Raw genomic sequence first — 19884 nt, forward strand, 5'->3', positions numbered from 1 at the left:
AATGAATTATTTGCAGTGAACAATCTCCCACCTTATCAAAATAGAATTGCTAATTCCAGATGAAATTAGTGTTGAAGTTTCTTCTCCAACCCAAAATGTACTTTATATGGGTGCAATATGTAGGTATGCATGCATACCAAAGTTGTGCATGTGTGCCAAAATCCATACTTCATAGAAAAGCAGACTCAAGACAAGAAATGAATTTATATTAATTTAATAGAATAAATAACTACTAATTTAAAATAATTGCCTTTAAGATATTCCACTTTCAAAATTGATTTCCATCTACATAAACTAACCATTCTTTCTCTTAGGCAAAGCCCACACATATACCCAAAAATACCCATCCATTTTCCTCTCTACTTCTAGCAAAAATAATAACAAAAGAAGGGAGAAGTGGGATAAGAGGGAGGTAACTGCAATGGTGAAGGAAAATAAAAGAAAATTGGATCCAAATTGGATAGAAATGTGATGAAGCAAAGGGACTGCTGAGTAAGGAAAGATCTGTTGCCCTGTGACTACATGGATCGTCTATTGGGTTTCTTTGGTAACATAAAAAATTGGCTTATTTTCTTTCAAAGGTGTTTTCTTTTTTTCAGTCCAGCCTGAAGCCCTGGGATTTTCCTATGTTCTCATCCTGTTTAGCATTCCCCCCCCGCCCCAGCCCAGTCAGCTAGAGCTAGGAGTTTCTATATACTGCATATATGGTATTTAAATTTAGTTTTGGTCGCCACAGCGTAAAAAAGATGTGGAGATTATAGAAAGAGTGCAGAGAAGAGCAACAAAGATGATTAGAGGACTGGAGGCTAAAACATGACGAACGGCTGAGGAAACTGGGTATGCCTAGTTTAATGAAAAGAAGGACTAGAGGTGACATGATTGCAGTGTTCCAATATCTCAGGGGCTGCCACAAAGAAGAGTGAGTCAAGCTATTCTCCAAAGCACCTGAGGGTAGGACAAGAAGCAATGGGTGGAAACTAATCAAGGAGAGAAGTAACCTAGAAATAAGGAGAAATTTCCTGACAGAACAATTAATCAATGCGTCCTGAAGTTGTGAATACACTGGAGGTTTTTAAGAAGATATTGGATAACCATTTGTCTGAAGTGGTGTAGGGTTTCCTGCCTAAGCAGGGGGTTGGACTAGAAGACCTCCAAGGTCCCTTCCAACTCTGTTATTCTGTTTTCTGTTTTCCCAAATGAAGTGGCTAATGAAGAAAATATTTTTTTCTGTTACAGGTCTTTCATGTATTCAATAAACCAACGCCATGTTGGACATATTTTAGTGATAGCAAAAATTGTGCCAGTTGCCTTGGAGCTATCTACAAGGGAATTGACTTTAAATCCTGCTTTCAGCTTTCTAGCAAAAACTGGATTTAGAACAACAGTCACTCTATATAATCGAAAAAACTATCCTGCACAATTTACCTGGAAGCCTGTCATCACAGATAAAGGAATAGGATTTTCCATCTGTCCAGAAAAGGGTAATGTACAAAGTGTTTTTTTCAAAGAGCAATTTTCAATCAAATATGTAATGAGAGAATATTAACTTAAATATGAGGGGACAAATCACATATCTTTTCTTGAAAGCACATTGTATGGTAATAATTTTGCTGTTCGAAATATTTATAGTTATCCAAGATTGGTTATGCATACAGTAGTTCTGTCATTTTCTTAGCCAGCCTATCTGCTATTAATGGTCCATGTTTATTACAAGCCTGTTTTTTAAATTATGATGAGAGATAGTGATTTGGGGTCCAAATTCATATTAAAGACTTGGAGAAACTTGATCCCTAGTCTTCCAACACTTATATTGATGCTGTACTAGCTCATGGCAGTTATATTGCATAGGCACAGTTTATATATATATGTGTGTGTGTGTGTGTGTGTGTGTGTGTTTTCTGAGGTTTTCACGGGTGTTTGTATGTAGGTCTTTGGTTGTTCGGGTTTTCTCCCGTGTAAAATTGGAAATGTCTTGGCAACGTTTCGACGAAGTCTCATTCGTCATCTTCAGGCTTCAGCTTCGTGCTTCTGGGAGCAATGTGTAATCGCAGCTGTTTCTTCCTTTTAACTGCTAATGGGGGTTTGAACTGATTGGGTGGGAGCTTGGCTGTGCTCTGATTGGATGGAGGTTTTTTTGGTGCTCTGATTGGCTGGGGGTGTGTCCTGTTTGGGTGGGGGCTTGGTTGTGCTCAACTTAGTCTGTGTTGCAGGGGGATTTGAGCTGGTGAGCTGCATAGCTGTTGTTGGCTTTGTGGTGGTGCTACATCTTCATAGTGGGTGTCAGTCTGCTGCATGTATGGATTGGAGGGGTTTGAAATGGCTAATGTTGCAGCTGCGGTCTGGCTTCTGGTCCTTGGTCGTGCTTCTTGATCAATGTGGGTTTGGGTCTGATTTCTGGGTGGATGTGCGGTGGTGACATCCTGTGTGGACCTCGTGAGTGTGGGTCTGGTGTCATTCCTCGTGTTAGGGACTCGTTTGTCAATAAGGGCGGGTTTCCAAATGGCTGGTAGGCGGGAGGTATCATCTCGTTTGTTCATGCTGTGTGGGCGTTTTTCTATCTCAATGGCTTCTCTGATTATTCTGTTGTTAAAGTGTTCAGTTTTGGCGATAGTTCTGGTCTTTTTTTTTTTTTTTATTGAAAGAGTTTTAAAAAACAAAAACATTTTCCCCCTTTTTCCCCCCTCCCTCCCAAAAAAAACCCCTCCCCCCCCGGCTTCCCGGGTCAATCACAAGGTATTGTTATACATAAACCAAACATAGAATAAAATTTTCCCTTCCAATCCAAATAACCACATCCAAAGCTTTTCATCTCCCAACCCCCTCCCCATTACATAAAATAACTTTCTAATTATTCGAAGGCAATCTGATATTTCTTAATCTGATATCTGTTTTGTAGATAATCAATCCATTTTTTCCATTCAATTAAATATCTTTCCTGCGTATTGTCTTTTAAAAACGCTGAGATTTTAGCCATCTCAGCCAAATTAATAACTTTCAGTATCCATTCTTCTATTGTAGGTATCTCTTCTTTCTTCCAGTATTGTCCAATCAACAGTCTTGCTGCTGTTATTAAATTCAGAATCAATTTAGTCTCAATCCCTGTACAATCCGTTATAATTCCCAAAAGGAAAAATTGTGGCAGGAACTTTATCTTCTTCTTCAGTACATTTTGAATAATCCACCAAATTCTTATCCAAAAGACCTTAATTTTCTTGCAAGTCCACCAAATATGAAAATATGTAGCGTCATCACAATCACACCTCCAACATTTCGCTTGGATATTAGGATACATACATGATAATTTTTTGGGATCTAAGTGCCATCTATAAAACATCTTATAAAAATTTTCCTTAAATTCTGTGCTTGTGTAAACTTAACATTTCTAACCCAAATTTTCTCCCATGTTTCCAACATTATTGGTTCCTGAATATTCTGTGCCCATTTTATCATACAATCCTTTACCAAATCCTTTTCGAATCTATTTCAAGCAACACATTATACAATCTCTTTATATGCTCCTGGGTCTGATTTCTAATTTGCTTTATTAAATTTTCCTCCCTTTGCATTATACCAATTTTTTGATCTTCTTTCCATCTAGCACTTATTTGCCCATATTGAAACCAAGTATAATTCCTCCCTTCTTCATTTAATACCTGTAATGATTTTAATTGCAATCTACCTCCTTCAGCATACAAAAGTTCTTTATAAGTAATCATTTCCTGTTTCTGTTCTATATTTATATTCTCTATTGCATGTCTAGGGCTCGCCCATATAGGAATCTTGTATTCTAATTTATAGGAATATTTTTTCCAGACCATAAAGAGCACTTCTCAACACATGATTCTTAAAAGCCCTATCCACTTTTTTTTCATAAAATAAATACGCATGCCATCCATATAACAAGTCATAACCTTCTATATTCAAAATTCTTTCCTCTGTTAAATTAAACCAGTCACTTATTACTGAAAGGGCTACTGCTTCATAATATAGTTTAAAGTTAGGCATTCTTAAACCACCTCTTTCCCGTGAGTCCTGTATTATTTTCATTTTAACCTCGCCTTTTTACCCTGCCATATAAATTTATTAATCCCAATCTGCCAATCTTCCAAATTTTTATCCTTTTTAATTATAGGTATCATCTGGAACAGAAACAAAAATCTAGGTAACACATCCATTTTAATTGCCGCAATCCTTCCCAATAGGGATAACTGCAATTTCTTCCAGACACTCATATCATTCTGAACTTTTTGCCATAGCAAGTCATAATTATTCTTATAAAGTTTCTTGTTCGATGAGCTAATATAAACCCTAAGTATTTAACCTTTTTACTACCTCAAATCCTGTCATTTCCTCTAGTTTTTGTTTCTGTTGTATAGACATATTTTTAATTATCACTTTTGTTTTATTCTGATTTATTTTAAATCCTGATACCTTTCCATATTTATCAATTACTTCCAACAAAAATCTACTTGAATTTATAGGATTCGTTAACGTAACCACTACATCATCTGCAAAAGCTCTAACTTTATACTCATATTGTCTAATCTTAATTCCCTCTATTTTCATTAATTCTCGTATTTTATCTAATAATGGTTCCAGAGTCAAAACAAACAATAATGGTGATAAGGGACATCCCTGTCTCGTTCCTTTCACAATCTTAATAACTTCTGTCAAGCTACCATTTACTATAATCTGTGCTGTTTGCTCTCCATAAATTGCTTTAATTATTCTAACAAAATAGTCTCCAAATTGCATTTTCTCTATTAATTTAAATAAAAAATCCCAATGCAATCGATCAAAGGCTTTCTCTGCATCCAAAAAAATAAGTGCTGCTGAAGTATTCTTCTTTTCCAAATATTCCAATATATTAATAATCTGTCTAACATTATTCCTCATCTGCCTCCCTTTTATAAAACCAGATTGATCAGTATGAATTCTTTGTTGTAAAACTAACATTAATCTATTTGCTATTATTTTTACAAAAATCTTATAATCATTATTTAAAAGTGAAATCGGCCTGTAGTTACCAGGTTTAGAGCAGTCTTGCTCCTCTTTTGGTATCAGTGAAATAAAAGATGTTTTCCATGACGGGGGTATTCCCACTCCTAATTGTATCTGATTAAATAATTCTTTAAATGGGCCTAATATTTCATCCTGTGTTTTTTTATAATAAGTTGCTGTAAGACCATCTGTACCAGGGGTTTTCCCCATTTTTAATTGTTTAATTGCCTCCAGTATTTCTCCAGTAGCTATCGGCCGATTCAGCTCCTCCCTCTGTTCTAATGTTAGAATATTAACCTTATAATCTTTCAAATAATCATAAATGTCCCTATTCAATATTTTGTCTTTTGCATATAGTGCAGTATAATGGCTGGTAGGCGGGAGGTATCATCTTGTTTGTTCATGCTGTGTGGGCGTTTTTCTATCTCAATGGCTTCTCTGATTATTCTGTTGTTAAAGTGTTCAGTTTTGGCGATAGTTCTGGTCTTTTTAAAGTCAATATCATGTCCTGTGACTTTAAAGTGTTGGACCAGGGAAGAAGTTGGTTCCTCTTTTTTGACTGAGTTCTTGTGTTCTTCAATGCGTGCACTTATTCTTCTGTTGGTTTGTCCGATGTATGTGGTGGGGCAGGCGGTGCATGGGATTTCATATACTCCTTGATTTTCTAACTCAATTTTGTCTTTGGGGTTTCTTAGGATGGTGGATATTTTTCGGTTATAACCGTATATTTATTATATTCGTGCTCCCAGAAGCACGAAGCAATGTCTCCCAGCATTGCTCCCAGAAGCACGAAGCTGAAGCCTGAAGATGACGAATGAGACTTCGTCGAAACGTCGCCAAGACACTTCCAATTTTACGCGGGAGAAAACCCGAATAACCAAAGACCTACATACAAACACCCGCGAAAACCTCAGAAAACAAATATATATGTGTGTATATATATATATATACATATATACATATACATATACATATACATATACATATATATATATATATATATATATATATATATATATATATATGTAGGTCTTTGGTTGTTCGGGTTTTCTCCCGTGTAAAATTGGAAGTGTCTTGGCGACGTTTCGACGAAGTCTCATTCGTCATCTTATTTATTTATTTATTTATTTATTTGATTTGATTTTTATACCGCCCTTCTCCCGAAGGACTCAGGGCGGTGTACAGGCAACAATAAAATACAAACACCACAATATACAATTTAAAATACGAGTTTAAAAGCTTATTATAATTAGCCTAGAACTTTAAAATTTATAAAACCAAACCCCATTTAAAATTAGTAGAAAATTTAAAATCGATAAAATTTATGTAATTTAAAATTTAAAATTTAAGCCAGCCCCGCGCGAATAAAGTATGTCTTCAGTTCGCGGCGGAAAGTCCGAAGGTCAGGTATTTGACGTAAGCCTGGGGGAAGCTCGTTCCAAAGTGTGGGAGCCCCCACAGAGAAGGCCCTTCCTCTGGGGGCCGCCAGCCGACATTGTTTGGTGGACGGCACCCTGAGAAGTCCCTCTCTGTGAGAGCGTACGGGTCGGTGGGAGGCATATGGTAACAGCAGGCGGTCCCGTAAGTACCCAGGCCCTAAGCCATGGAGCGCTTTAAAGGTCATAACCAACACCTTAAAGTGCACTCGGAAGGCCACAGGTAGCCAGTGCAGTCTGCTCAGGAGCGGTGTTACGTGGGAGCTACGCGAAGCTTCCTCTATCACCCACGCAGCTGCATTCTGGACTAACTGAAGCCTCCGAGTGCACTTCAAGGGGAGCCCCATATAGAGAGCATTACAATAATCCAAGCGAGAGGTAACGAGCGCGTGAGTGACTGTGCACAAGGCATCCTGATCAAGGAAGGGGCGCAACTGCCGAACCAGGCGGACCTGGTGGAAGGCCCTCCTGGAGACGGCCGTCAAATGATTTTCAAACGACAGCCGATCATCCAGGAGGACACCTAAGTTGCGCACCCTGTCCTTTGGGGCCAATAACTCGCCTCCAACAGTCAACCGCGGCTGCAGTTGACTGAATCGGGATGCCGGCATCCACAGCCACTCCGTCTTGGAGGGATTAAGCTTGAGCCTGTTTCTCCCCATCCAGACCCGTACGGCTTCCAAACACCGGGACAGCACTTCAACAACTTCATTGGGGTGGCCCGGGGTGGAAAAGTACAGCTGGGTGTCATCAGCGTACTGTTGGTATCTCACCCCGAAGCCACTGATGATCTCACCCAATGGCTTCATATAGATGTTGAACAGCAGGGGCGAGAGAATCGACCCCTGCGGGACCCCACAAGTGAGGCACCTCGCGGCCGACTTCTGCCCCCCTGTCAACACCGTCTGCGACCGGTCGGAGAGATAGGAGGAGAACCACTGATACACGGTGCCTCCCACTCCCAATCCCCCCAACCGGCGCAGCAAGATACCATGGTCGATGGTATCAAAAGCTGCTGAGAGATCTAATAGGACCAGGGCAGAGGAGTACCCCCTGTCCCTGGCCCGCCAGAGATCATCCACCAATGCGACCAAAGCTGTCTCCGTGCTGTATCCGGGTCGAAAGCCGGACTGGAACGGGTCTAGATAGACGGCTTCATCCAGGTATTGGGGTAGCTGTCGCGCCACAGCACTCTCTACAACCTTCGCAACGAAGCGAAGGTTGGAGACTGGACGATAGTTACCCAAAATAGCTGGGTCCAGGGAGGGCTTCTTGAGGAGGGGTCTCACCACCGCCTCTTTCAAGGCGGCAGGGAAAACCCCTTCCAACAAAGAAGCATTGATAATCCTCTGGAGCCAGCCTCGTGTCACCTCCTGAGTGGCCAGTACCAGCCAGGAAGGACACGGGTCCAGTAAACATGTCGTGGCGTGAAGCCTCCCCAACAACCTGTCCACGTCCTCGGGAGCCACACGGTCAAACTCATCCCAAACTGGCTCAACAAGACGTGTCTCCTCTCCCTCGCTTGGATCATCCCAATTTCGGTCCAGACCGTCCCGGAGCTGAGCGATTTTATCGTATAGATAACCACTAATCTTCAGGCTTCAGCTTCGTGCTTCTGGGAGCAATGCTTCTGGGAGCAATGTTTACACAGCAAACATATATATATATGTTTATATATATATAAAAATTATGGGTGCTTCGTTCCAGGAATGGAGGCTTGACGGTAAAGCAATAACTCTTTATTAACAACTAACAGGCAAAAGGCCGTGGAAGTGATGTCTCGGTGTCTGGAGGCTGTGCGGGTCTGGATGGGGGAAAAACAGGCTTCGACTCAACCCTTCCAAGACTGAGTGGTTGTGGATGCCGGCACCCCAGTACAGCCAGCTGACTCCATCGCTGACTGTTGGGGGTGAGTCATTGGCCCCCTTGGAGAGGGTGCGCAATCTAGGCATCCTCCTGGATGTACGGCTGTCTTTAGAAGAGTATATCAGAGGTCGGCCCTGAGGCGCCTCACTTGTGGGGCGCCGCAGGGGTCGATTCTCTCGCCCCTCCTGTTCAACATCTATATGAAGCCGCTGGGTGAGATCATCGGTGGTTTCGGTGTGAGCTACCAGCTGTACGCTGATGACACTAAGCTGTACTTTTCCACATCGGGCCACCCCAACGAAACTATCGAAGTGCTGTCCCGGTGTCTGGAAGCCCTACGGGTCTGGATGGGGAGAAACAGGCTCAAGCTCAATCTCTCCAAGACAGAGTGGCTGTGGATGCCGGCATCCCGGTACAGTCAGCTGCAGCTGCAGCTGACTGTTGGGGGCGAGTCATTGGCCCCAATGGAGAGGGTGCGCAACTTGGGCGTTCTTCTGGATGGACGGCTGTCCTTTGAAGACCATTTGACGGCCGTCTCCAGGACAGCTTTTTACCAGGTGCGCCTGGTTTGGCAGTTGCGCCCCTTTCTAGACTGGGATGCCTATGCACGGTCACTCATGCTCTCGTAACATCTCGTCTGGATTACTGCAATGCTCTCTACATGGGGCTCCCCTTGAGGAGCACCCGGAGGCTCCAGTTGGTCCAGAATGCGGCTGCGCGGGTGATAGAGGGAGCCCCTCATGGCTCCCATGTGACACCTCTCCTGCGCAGACTGCACTGGCTACCTGTGGCCCTCCGGGTGCGCTTCAAGGTTTTGGTAACTATCTTCAAAGCGCTCCATGGCATAGGGCTGGGTTACTTACGGGACCGTCTGCTGCCACCGATTGCCTGTCACCGACCCGTGCGCTCTCACAGGGAGGGACTCCTCAGGGTGCCATCGGCCAGGCAGTGCCGACTGGCGACACCCAGGGAAAGGGCCTTTTCTGTGGGGGCTCCCACCCTCTGGAACGAACTTCCCCCAGGACTTCGCCAACTTCCTGACTTTCGAACCTTTCGCCGCGAGCTTAAGACACACCTATTTATTTGCGCAGGACTGGACTAGAATTTTAAATTTTGAATTTGGTTTTAATGGGGTTTTATTACTTTTATTGCTATTTTTAAATATTCAGCCTATTTATTACGTTTTTTAATTGATGTTTTATTTTGTATTTATATGTATGTTTTTTATCAGGCTGTAAACCGCCCTGAGTCCTTTGGGAGATAGGGCGGTATAAAAATGCGAATAAATAAATAAATAAATAAATAAATAAATAAATAAATGTATATGACGGCCGTCGCCAGGGGAGCTTTTTATCAGGGTCGCCTGATACGCCAGTTGCGTCCCTTCCTAGACCGGGATTCCCTATGCATGGTCACTCACGCCCTCGTCACTTCCCGCCTGGACTATTGTAACGCTCTCTAGATGGGGCTCCCCTTGAAGAGCACCCGGAGGCTTCAACTGGTCCAGAATGCGGCTGCGCAGGTAATAGATGGGGATAATAGATGGGTCTGGATGGGGAGAAACAGACTCAAGCTCAATCCCTCCAAGACGGAGTGGCTGTGGATGCCGGCACCCCGGTACAGCCAGCTGCAGCCGCAGCTGACTGTTGGGGACGAGTTATTGGCCCCAATGGAAAGGGTGCGCAACTTGGGTGTCCTCTTGGATGGGCGGCTGTCGTTTGACGATCATTTGGTGGCCGTCTCCAGGAGGGCCTTTCACCAAGTATGCTTGGTTCGCCAGTTGCACCCTTTCCTTGACCGGGATGCCTTATGCACGGTCACTCATGCTCTTGTCACTTCCTGTTTGGATTATTGCAATGCTGTCTACATGGGGCTGCTCTTGAAGTGCACCCGGAGGCTGCAGCTAGTCCAGAATGCAGCTGCGCGGGTAATAGTGGGAGCAACTCGTTGCTCCCATGTAACACCAATCTTGCGCAGCCTGCACTGGCTTCCTGTGGTCTTTCGGGTGCGCTTTAAGATTTTGGTTACCACCTTTAAAGCGCTCCATGGCTTAGGGCCTGGGTACTTACGGGACCGCCTGCTGTTACCTTATGTCTCCCACCGACCCATATGCTCACACAGAGGGGGCCTTCTCAGGGTGCCGTCCACCAAACAATGTCGGCTGGCGGCCCCCAGGGGTAGGGCCTTCTCTGTTGGAGCTCCTATGCTTTGGAACAAACTTCCCCCTGATTTACGTCAAGTGCCTGATCTTCGGACTTTTCGCCGTGAGCTGAAAACGCACCTATTTATTCAAGCGGGACTGGCTTAAAAGTTTTATAAAATTTTTAATTGGGGCTATTTATGAATTTTAGGGTTTTAAATTGTTTTAAATTTCGGCCATTCCTGTAATATGCTCGGTTTTAGTTTTGTTTTAATATGTATATTGTGGGTTTTTTACTATTTGGCTGTACACCGCCCTGAGTCCTTCGGGAGAAGGGCGGTATTAAAATCTAATAAAATAAAAAATAAAATAAATAAAATAAATAAATAGAGGGAGTAACTCGAGGCTCCCATGTAACACCTCTCCTGCGCAAGCTACACTGGCTTCCGATAGTCTTCCGAGTGCAATTCAAGGTGTTGGTTACCACCTTTAAAGCACTCCATAGCATAGGACCGGGTTATTTACAGGACCGCCTACTGCTACCAATAGCCTGCCATCAACCCATGTGCTCCCATAGGGAGGGTCTCCTCAGGGTGCCATCAATCAAACAATGTCGACTGGCGACCCCCAGGGGGAGGGCCTTCTCTGTGGGGGCTCCTGCCCTCTGGAATGAGCTGCCTCCGGGGATACGTCAACTCCCTGACCTCCGAACCTTTCGACACAAGCTAAAGACTTTTTTATTTCATCACGCAGGGCTAGCTTAATGCAATTGTAACGGGGTTTTTACTATAGTTTTAGTCTGTTTTGGCCTGATCGAATTAGCTTCTTATAATGTTTCTAAATTTTTGTGATACTTGTTTTTATTTGGCTGTAAACCGCCATGAGTCCTTCGGGAGAAGGGCGGTATATAAATTAAATAAATAAATAAATAAATAAATAAATAAATAAATGGAACAAACAAACAGCAAGTAAAAAAGGCAGTATTATCGAGAGTGCCCAACTTCTCTCACAGCTGCTATTTATATAGCAGCAGTCAACTATCGGCCAATGACGGCCGCTCATTTCTCCCACCGACTAAGGGGAAACATCACAGCCAATAGGCAACGATTCTCTGTTGCCAAGAAGAGGCGTGGCGGCATATGCTGCACTCCTCCCCCCTTGGATGGCACATGCATAATCCTGCAAATATGTGGGGTGCCTATGCAATTGTCCCGATTGACGCAGTTCAGGGCTTCCGCCAGGTTGAGCAGAAGGAGGTAGAACCGCAGGAACAACCGGGGCCGATGAGGGCGATACCTCAGGAGGGCTGGAGGGCAGCACCTCTGGAGGGCTGGCCGATGGAAGAGTTGAACCATCCGGTAAGTTAGCCATCGGGAAATTTGGTTGTAGCGGAACATCAAAATTGCCGACTGGCTGAAGAGTAGGAACCGAAGGTAATCCATCAGGAGTCCTGCCCGGCGAATCTTGGGGTATTACAGGGGCAGTGAATTTACATCCCTGAATCTGATCCACAAGATGCCACCAAATCCGCCCATCCTCGAGCTCCACCCTGTAAGAACGGGGCCCCGTTACTTACTTATTTATTTTATTTATTTATTTATTAAATTTTTGGACAATTCGGCCTGGCAACCACCAGGGATCACCCCCATGGTTCTGGACAAAAACCCGTTCCCCCTCAGTAAAGGTCCTGATACGGCTGGTCGAGTCCAATGGGGTATCAGAGGCATAATTGGGATGCAACTTGTCTAGGGCCGTTCGCAGGCACCGGCCCATGAGAAGCTCAGCTGGGCTGCGATTGCTCGTCAGGCATGGGGTAGTATGTTGTGCCAGGAGGTATTTTGTTAATTTCTCCTGCCATGTCCCTGACCCAAACCGGGTCAGGGCATCCTTAACAGATCGGACAGCTTGTTCAGCCCGGCCATTGCTGGCCGGATGGTAGGGCGCAACCTGGGCATGCCTGATGCCCAAACTAGCCATAAACATCTGGAAAATGGCCGAGGTGAACTGTGGCCCGTTATCTGAAACTACCACATCAGGCAAACCGTGGGTGGCAAACAGTTTGCTCAGCGCCCTATTGATAGCCTCAGAAGTAGTTGATGCCATGAGAACTGCCTCCACCCAGTTGCGTCCCATGGCCACCCCCGTCGTACCCAATCCAGAACCTGCGCAAAAGTAGGGTCACTTTTGGAATGATATGCAATATCAGCTGCAGTCATCAGGGCAGGAAGCTCATCCACCAAGAAAACGGATGAGGCAGGGGCAGGGTCCTCGACACCCAGAAGGAGAGGACAACGGCTAAGTCCATCTGCATTGGAAAGCTCTTTCCCCGGGTGATAGATCAACTGATAATTGTATGCTGCCAAGAAAATAGACCACCTAGATAGGCGAGGAGACATAATCTGAGGGGTCTGTTTGTCACTGGCTAACAACCCCAAAAGAGGCTTATGATCAGTGATCAATTGGAAAAAACGGCCATAAATGTAATCATGAAACTGTTTAACGGCAGCTACAATGGCCAGAGCCTCCTTGTCTAGTTGACTATAATTCCGCTCTGCCGACGACAGAGTCCGAGAAAAATAGGCAATTGGAGCCTCAGATCCATTTGGTAGTAGGTGGCTCAGAACAGCCCCTATGCCATATGAAAAGACATCACAAGCTAAAGTAAGGGGGACACTGTCACTATATTGGACCAACACGGCATCTGAGGTGAGGAGAGCTTTGACAGCAGCGAAAGCAGAGGCCTGGGCCTTCCCCACGACCAAGGAGTCCTACCGTCGAGTAACCTATGAAGAGGCTCTGCCACAGAAGCCTTATGGGGCAGGAACATGCTATAAAAGTTAAGGAGCCCCAAGAAAGCCTGCAAGTCCGCTTTGCATGTAGGAGTAGGAGCATTTTTTATTGCCTCCACCTTCGATGGGGTTGGATGCAACCCGTCAGCATCAACTAGGAACCCCAGGAACTCAACCCTAGGCACCCCAAATTTACACTTAGACTTTTTAGGCTTAAGGCCCATTTGTTGGAAATGGGTAAGAACCTGTCGCAGGCGGCTAATGAGGGCAGCCTGGCTGGTGGCAGAGACCAACACATCATCAAAATATGGAACGACTCCAGGTATGCCCTGCAAGAGCCGCTCCATAAGGGTTTGAAACAACCCCGGGGCCACACTAATCCCTAACTGCAGGCGGCGGCATTTAAAAGCGCTCCTGTGAATGACAATGGTTTGGGCAGCCGCTGTGGCATCATCCACAGGAAGCTGCTGATATGCTTGGGCCATATCTAACTTAGCAAAGATAGACTCCTGGCCCAAAGAGTGGAGAAGATGTTGGACTACAGGAACTGGATAAGGGTGTGCCTGCAAAGCACGGTTCAATGTGCATGTGCAGGAAAATGTGCAATGTGCAATGTGCAGGGAAAGCTCCAGGCCCAGACAAGATAACTCCTTCTTGCTTAAAAGTCTGTGCTGACCAATTGGCCCCCATCTTCACCGATATTTTCAATAAATCACTAGAGATGTGTTATGTTCCTTCTTGCTTCAAACGCTCTACCATCATTCCAGTGCCGAAGAAGCCCACCTTCAAGGAACTGAATGACTACAGACCAGTTGCTCTAACATCTGTAGTCATGAAAACCTTTGAAAGGCTAGTGCTTTCCTACTTGAAAACCATCACGGATCCGCTGTTAGACCCCTTGCAATTTGCATAACGAGCAAACAGATCAACAGATGATGCTGTTAATATGGCTCTGCACTACATCCTACAGCATCTTGAGTCTCCAAAGACCTATGCAAGGGTCCTTTTTGTAGACTTTAGTTCAGCATTCAATACCATCATTCCAGACATTCTTCTAACTAAGCTAAACCAGCTACAGATACCGGAACAGACTTGTAAGTGGATCACAAGCTTCCTAACAAACAGGAAGCAGCAGGTGAAGCTAAGCAAGATCACATCAAATACCTGTACAATTAGCACAGGGGCCCCCCAAGGCTGTGTGCTCTCCCCACTTCTCTTCTCTCTGTATACCAATGACTGCATCTCCAATGATCCATCTGTTAAGCTACTGAAGTTCGCAGATGACGAGAGGTTGAACAATTAGCCTTATGCAACCAAAACAATCTGGAACTGAACACACTCAAAACCGTAGAAATGGTGGTAGACTTTAGGAGAAACCCTTCCATACTTCCACCTCTCACAATACTAGACAACACAGTATCAACAGTAGAAACCTTCAGATTTCTAGGTTCTATCATATTGCAAGATCTCAAATGGACAGCTAACATCAAAAATATCATTAAAAAAGGACAACAAAGAATGTTCTTTCTGCGCCAACTCAGTAAGCTCAAACTGCCCAAGGAGCTGCTGATTCAGTTCTACAGAGGAATTATTGAGTCTGTCATTTGCACCTCTATAACTGTCTGGTTCGGTTCTGCAACCCAACAAGAAAAACACAGACTTCAGAGGATAATTAGAACTGCAGAAAAAATAATTGCTACCAACCTGCCTTCCATTGAGGACCTGTATACTGCACGAATCAAGAAGAGGGCTGTGAAAATATTTACAGATCCCTCACATCCTGGACATAAACTGTTTCAACTACTACCCTCAAAACGACGCTATAGAGCACTGCACACCAGAACAACTAGACACAAGAACAGTTTTTTCCCGAAGGCCATCACTCTGCTAAACAAATAATTCCATCAACACTGTCAAACTATTTACTGAATCTGCACTACTATTAATCTTCTCATAGTTCCCATCACCAATCTCTTTCAATTTATGACTGTATGACTATAACTTGTTGCTGGCAATCCTTATGATTTATATTGATATATTGACCATCAATTGTGTTGTAAATGTTGTACCTTGATGAACGTATCTTTTCTTTTATGTACACTGAGAGCATATGCACCAAGACAAATTCCTTGTGTGTCCAATCACACTTGGCCAATAACAAAATTCTATTCTATTCTATTTGAAATCACCGCATATGCATACTGAACCATCCGGCTTAATGGGAGTGATGACAGGCGTCTCCCACTTAGAGTGGTCGGTGGGCTCCAGCACCCCTTGCGCAATCAACTTATCCAGTTCCTTGTCCACCTTTGGACATAGCGCAAAAGGCACCCGTCGAGGCTTAAGCCTGATAGGGGACACCTGGGGATCAAGGTTCAGGGAGATAGGGTTGCCCTTATATTGACCCAGGGAATCATCAAATACCTCAGCAAACTCAGAAATCAGGGCCTCGAACCCATCTGTGGTGGTAGAATGAATGCCTGTGATGTTGAGGTCCAATGCCGAGAACCAATCCAATCCCAATAAGCTGGGTAAGTTACCCTTAACTACAAGCAGTGGGAGGCGACCAGAGAAAACACCTTTCTCCACTCGGAGGTGGGCAACCCCAAGAATGGGAATGTTGTTCCCTTGATAATCCTTCAGCCTGGTGGTGCAGGCATTCAATTGACTTTTAGTGAAATTTGGAGATATCTTTTGTAAGGTGTGCCAAGCAATAATAGATTTAAAGGAGCCTGTGTCCACCTCCATTCTACAGGGCACCCCCTCTAACCTGATAGTAAGAAAAAATTTCTTCTTGGAGCCAGTCGAAGCCTGGCTGATCGACACTGCAGGATTGGTGTTTCCTCGATTCATGGTGAAGCAATCATCTTGGGACACAGGATGACCTCTCTGGAACCATCTAGCCGGACAAGGACCCGATGGAGTGTTGTCCAATGGGGTGGAACAGCAGACTCTAGCCAGGTGTCCCTGTTTGCCGCATCTGTGGCAGACTGCAGTTTTGAAGCGACACAATGAGCGAGGGTGATTCTCTCTGCATCCCAGGCAAGGCGCCGTCTGTGGTTTCCGCTCTATTGGCCACTTGGTTCCTGGCGCTACCTGGAGGCGACCCACCTCGTCTTCCTCACCCTCGAATTCATCGGAAGGAACATTGTCATGGTGAATGGAAGCAGAGTGGGCTGCTGCGGGCGTGGCTGGAGCCCTGTGCATCTCTGCTGACGACTTCTCCGACATTTCATAGGCACGTGCCTCATCCAAGGCGGACTGGAGGGTAATATCCGTTCTAGATAAGAGACGGCATTGCAATCTCAAACTCCTCATGCCACACACGAGCTGCTCAAGAAGGGAGTCATCCAAGTTAGGGAACTCACACTCTATAGCAGCGGTTCAGAGAGAAGCCATATACGAATTGATGGACTCCCCTTCCATTTGGACCCTCTGTCGAAAGGTAAACCATCTGGAAATATGCGAAGGAGCTGGCGCATAATGAGCCCTCAATGTGCCCATCAAGGTGGCCCAAGGCACCGCAGAAACCGATTGAGGAGCCAACAGAGCTCTGGCCATTGCAAATATCTGTGGGCCACAGGCATTCAGGAAATGGGCGCGTTTCCTATCTCCTGAGAGCTCGGTGAAATCGTTGGCTTGGAGATAACAGTCAAATCGCTCAACATGCGCGTCCCATGTCTCGTAGGCCAGTTCATATGGAGTGAAAGATGCCTTATTAGCCATGGAACAATGCGGACAGTATGAGTAAAGTACTAAAAACAGAGTATGAGTAAACTCCCCTACCGTGACCAGCGCTCTACCGTCGCCTCAGGAATTCCACCTTCTTGTCGCCAATGCTTCATTCCAGGAATGAAAGAAGGAATGGAGGCTTGACGGTAAAGCAATAACTCTTTATTAACAACTAACAGGCAAAAGGAACAAACAAACGGCAAGTAAAAAAGGCAGTATTACCGAGAGTGCCCAACTTCTCTCACAGCTGCTATTTATACAGCAGCAGTCAACTATTGGCCAATGACGGCCGCTCATTTCTCCCGCCGGCTAAGGGGAAACGTCACAGCCAATAGGCAATGATTCTCTGTTGCCAAGAAGAGGCGTGGCTGCATACGCTGCAATGGGGAATTATAAATCAGGACAAATGAAGAATGACTTATAAAGTGATATAAAAGGATCACCCTAATCAGGATACATGGTTTTGTGTTGTTGTTTTATAATATTTAGTTGTCTAACAGTACATTATCTCAATGATCAGTAATCATGTCTTTATCTGTGTTGTGTATGCTGAAATTTGAATGGAAAATCATTGTTTTTCACTACTCGCCTCTCACCTCAGTTAAAATTAGATTTTTTCCATGTGGCAGGGTTTTTTGGGGGGATGGGATGGAAATAGAAAACAGCACATACTGGCTGCAAACAAACCTACACTAGATAATTATTTGAAATTCACTAAATTAAGTTTGAGATATTTCAGATTGAATAAAAATACAGCTCTAGTTAATATGGACAACTTTATAAACTAATTCTGTGAAATGACTGAATATTGCAATGTATTAAAATTAGTTTTCAAATTACTATTCATCTTTCATAATAGTTATATTTTTAACAGCTTAGTATTATTTTCTCTCCTTTTATATTTAGGTATAGTAGAAGCAAGTAAAGATCTAGAATGCGAAGTTGTTTGGCATCCAAGTTTTTCCTCTTCAGCAACTGGAGAATTTGACTTGTGTGTGCATGAAGGAAAAACAGTTAGATTAAAATGTTTTGCAAAGGTATTGGTATAATTTTTGCAGACATAGTTAGCATTTCTTCTATTTGTAGTAATGAGTAGTCATCCCTACAGACACATGATCTCTTGGCTTTCCTGCAGCCTGCGCAGTGCGTCTGGATCGCCTGCCTTCCCCTCCCCCTTCCTCTGCCTCTGTCTGCTGCTTGGACAGGAAATCAACTCACCTGTGCTGCATGAGCTAATAATTGATAGGATTAGAACTGGTTGATTAGCTCATGGATAGGGAACTATTTTATCAGCAAATTGCACAGACATTCTACTACTTTGAGGACATTGGTCAGCTCAGTTCTGCTGAATATGCCTCTTTAGGGAGTTCCTATGCCCTTAATGGCTTGCTGTCTGGATTTGAGTTTGAGCTCTCTGATGTGAGTAGTAAATTTAAGGTACCTGTTAAATGAAAAGCCCATAATTGTTTCAAAGGACAATTGGTTCTTAATGTTGCTGAATTGAATGCCAAAGGGCATTATTTTTATGATTATTTTATTGCAAAAAGTTTTTAAAAAGCTGTAGGAGAGTTGAAGGCTTTAGTTTTGTAAGTTTATGCCTGAATTGTGTAAGTTTTGCAAGTTTACCATCCAGTAAATAATAATTTGTCAATGGCTTTGTCACTGCTGGGAGTTCTGCATTAAAGATAAAAAATGTATTAATAGAAATGAAATTTTAATATTAATTTGCTAGCAATGATTAAATTTATTTTTAAGAATGCTAGGATATATTTAATGGTTTTATATATAATGCAATTAAGATATGCTTCTGTTTTTATTATAATTTTAATTTCTCAAAAAGAAAACAGTTTTTTATGTTGTATCTAGTGTACTCACATTATTGCCTAGCTTCTGTAAAGGGAAAGAAAATCTGTCTGCAGAAAAATGAACATTTGATACATTTATTCTTTTTTCACAATATTAGCTTGGCTCTACCAGTGTTCAGTTTAAGGAGCAACGGATTACCTTTAACAATGCTCCTCTCCATTTAACTACTTACAGAATAGCCATTCTTCAAAATTTGGGACATAACCATGCATATTTCCAGGTAAGACATATTCACAATGGATATTGGAGAGTGTACAATGTAGCTTTACCATGGATATTCCAGCATGTTTGGTAGTAGAATACTTATAAGATAGTGGGAAAAAATGACTTTTATGATACTATACTTGCTTTTGTTGACAGGTCCTTGATGTCAATCCAGTTCCTGGAATGATTATAACTCCTTTTCAGGGTGTAATTCCTGTGGGAGGCCGCACTGAAATTAAAATTTATTTCAGACCCAATGCATTAATGAAATTTGACAGCAAAGTAGAGGTATTAGAATTGTTGTTCAAAAACTTTATTAACTTGGATAATAAATAAATATTGTTTTCAAAATATATCCATATTTTAATGTTTTACTCTGTGAAACCCATGATTAACCATGATTAGCTGAGTTTCTGTAACAACATAAAATGTATGTTAATATTCTGTTTGCTGAAGGGATAAACCGGCAGCAGTAATATTGGTAGATTTTTGCTTCTGTGAGATTCATCTGAAACGTCTCACACTACAGTGGTACTCAGTATTCAACTACTTCAAAACCTGTTGAATTTGGTACTCGAGGCATTTTGGTGAGAAAATGTTGTCCTGGTACTCATAGATTCTTTGGTAATCAGCATTCTGTAAAAGGAAGAGGGTGACGTCCACAGAAGGTAGGCAGGAAGTTGGCCATCCTGGGAAAGTCGCTGACATAGGAAAAAGAATAAACAGAATTTTTTTCTGGCCAAAACAAAGGGTCACATGCAACTGTGGGATTCAATTTTTTAACAACCAGTTCTGTGGACGTGGCTTGTTAGGGGGTGTGGCTAGCTAATAATGTGACTGGGTGGGCATG

The 19884-nt window shown here is 43.4% G+C and overlaps 1 protein-coding gene across 1 annotated transcript in view; it reads left to right on the top strand.

Moving 5' to 3' along the window:
* The window catches only part of CFAP47 (cilia and flagella associated protein 47), a 284879-nt gene that overhangs the window by 53902 nt on the left and 211093 nt on the right, over positions 1 to 19884 (top strand). The window contains exons 15-18 of the mRNA XM_058184444.1: positions 1237 to 1481; positions 17871 to 18001; positions 18928 to 19050; positions 19191 to 19322. Of these exons, the coding sequence (XP_058040427.1) occupies positions 1237 to 1481; positions 17871 to 18001; positions 18928 to 19050; positions 19191 to 19322 (631 nt within the window). The remainder of the gene's footprint in view (positions 1 to 1236; positions 1482 to 17870; positions 18002 to 18927; positions 19051 to 19190; positions 19323 to 19884) is intronic.

Source organism: Ahaetulla prasina, chromosome 5 (genome assembly GCF_028640845.1).
Source record: "Ahaetulla prasina isolate Xishuangbanna chromosome 5, ASM2864084v1, whole genome shotgun sequence".
Classification (NCBI taxonomy): Eukaryota; Metazoa; Chordata; class Lepidosauria; order Squamata; family Colubridae; genus Ahaetulla; species Ahaetulla prasina.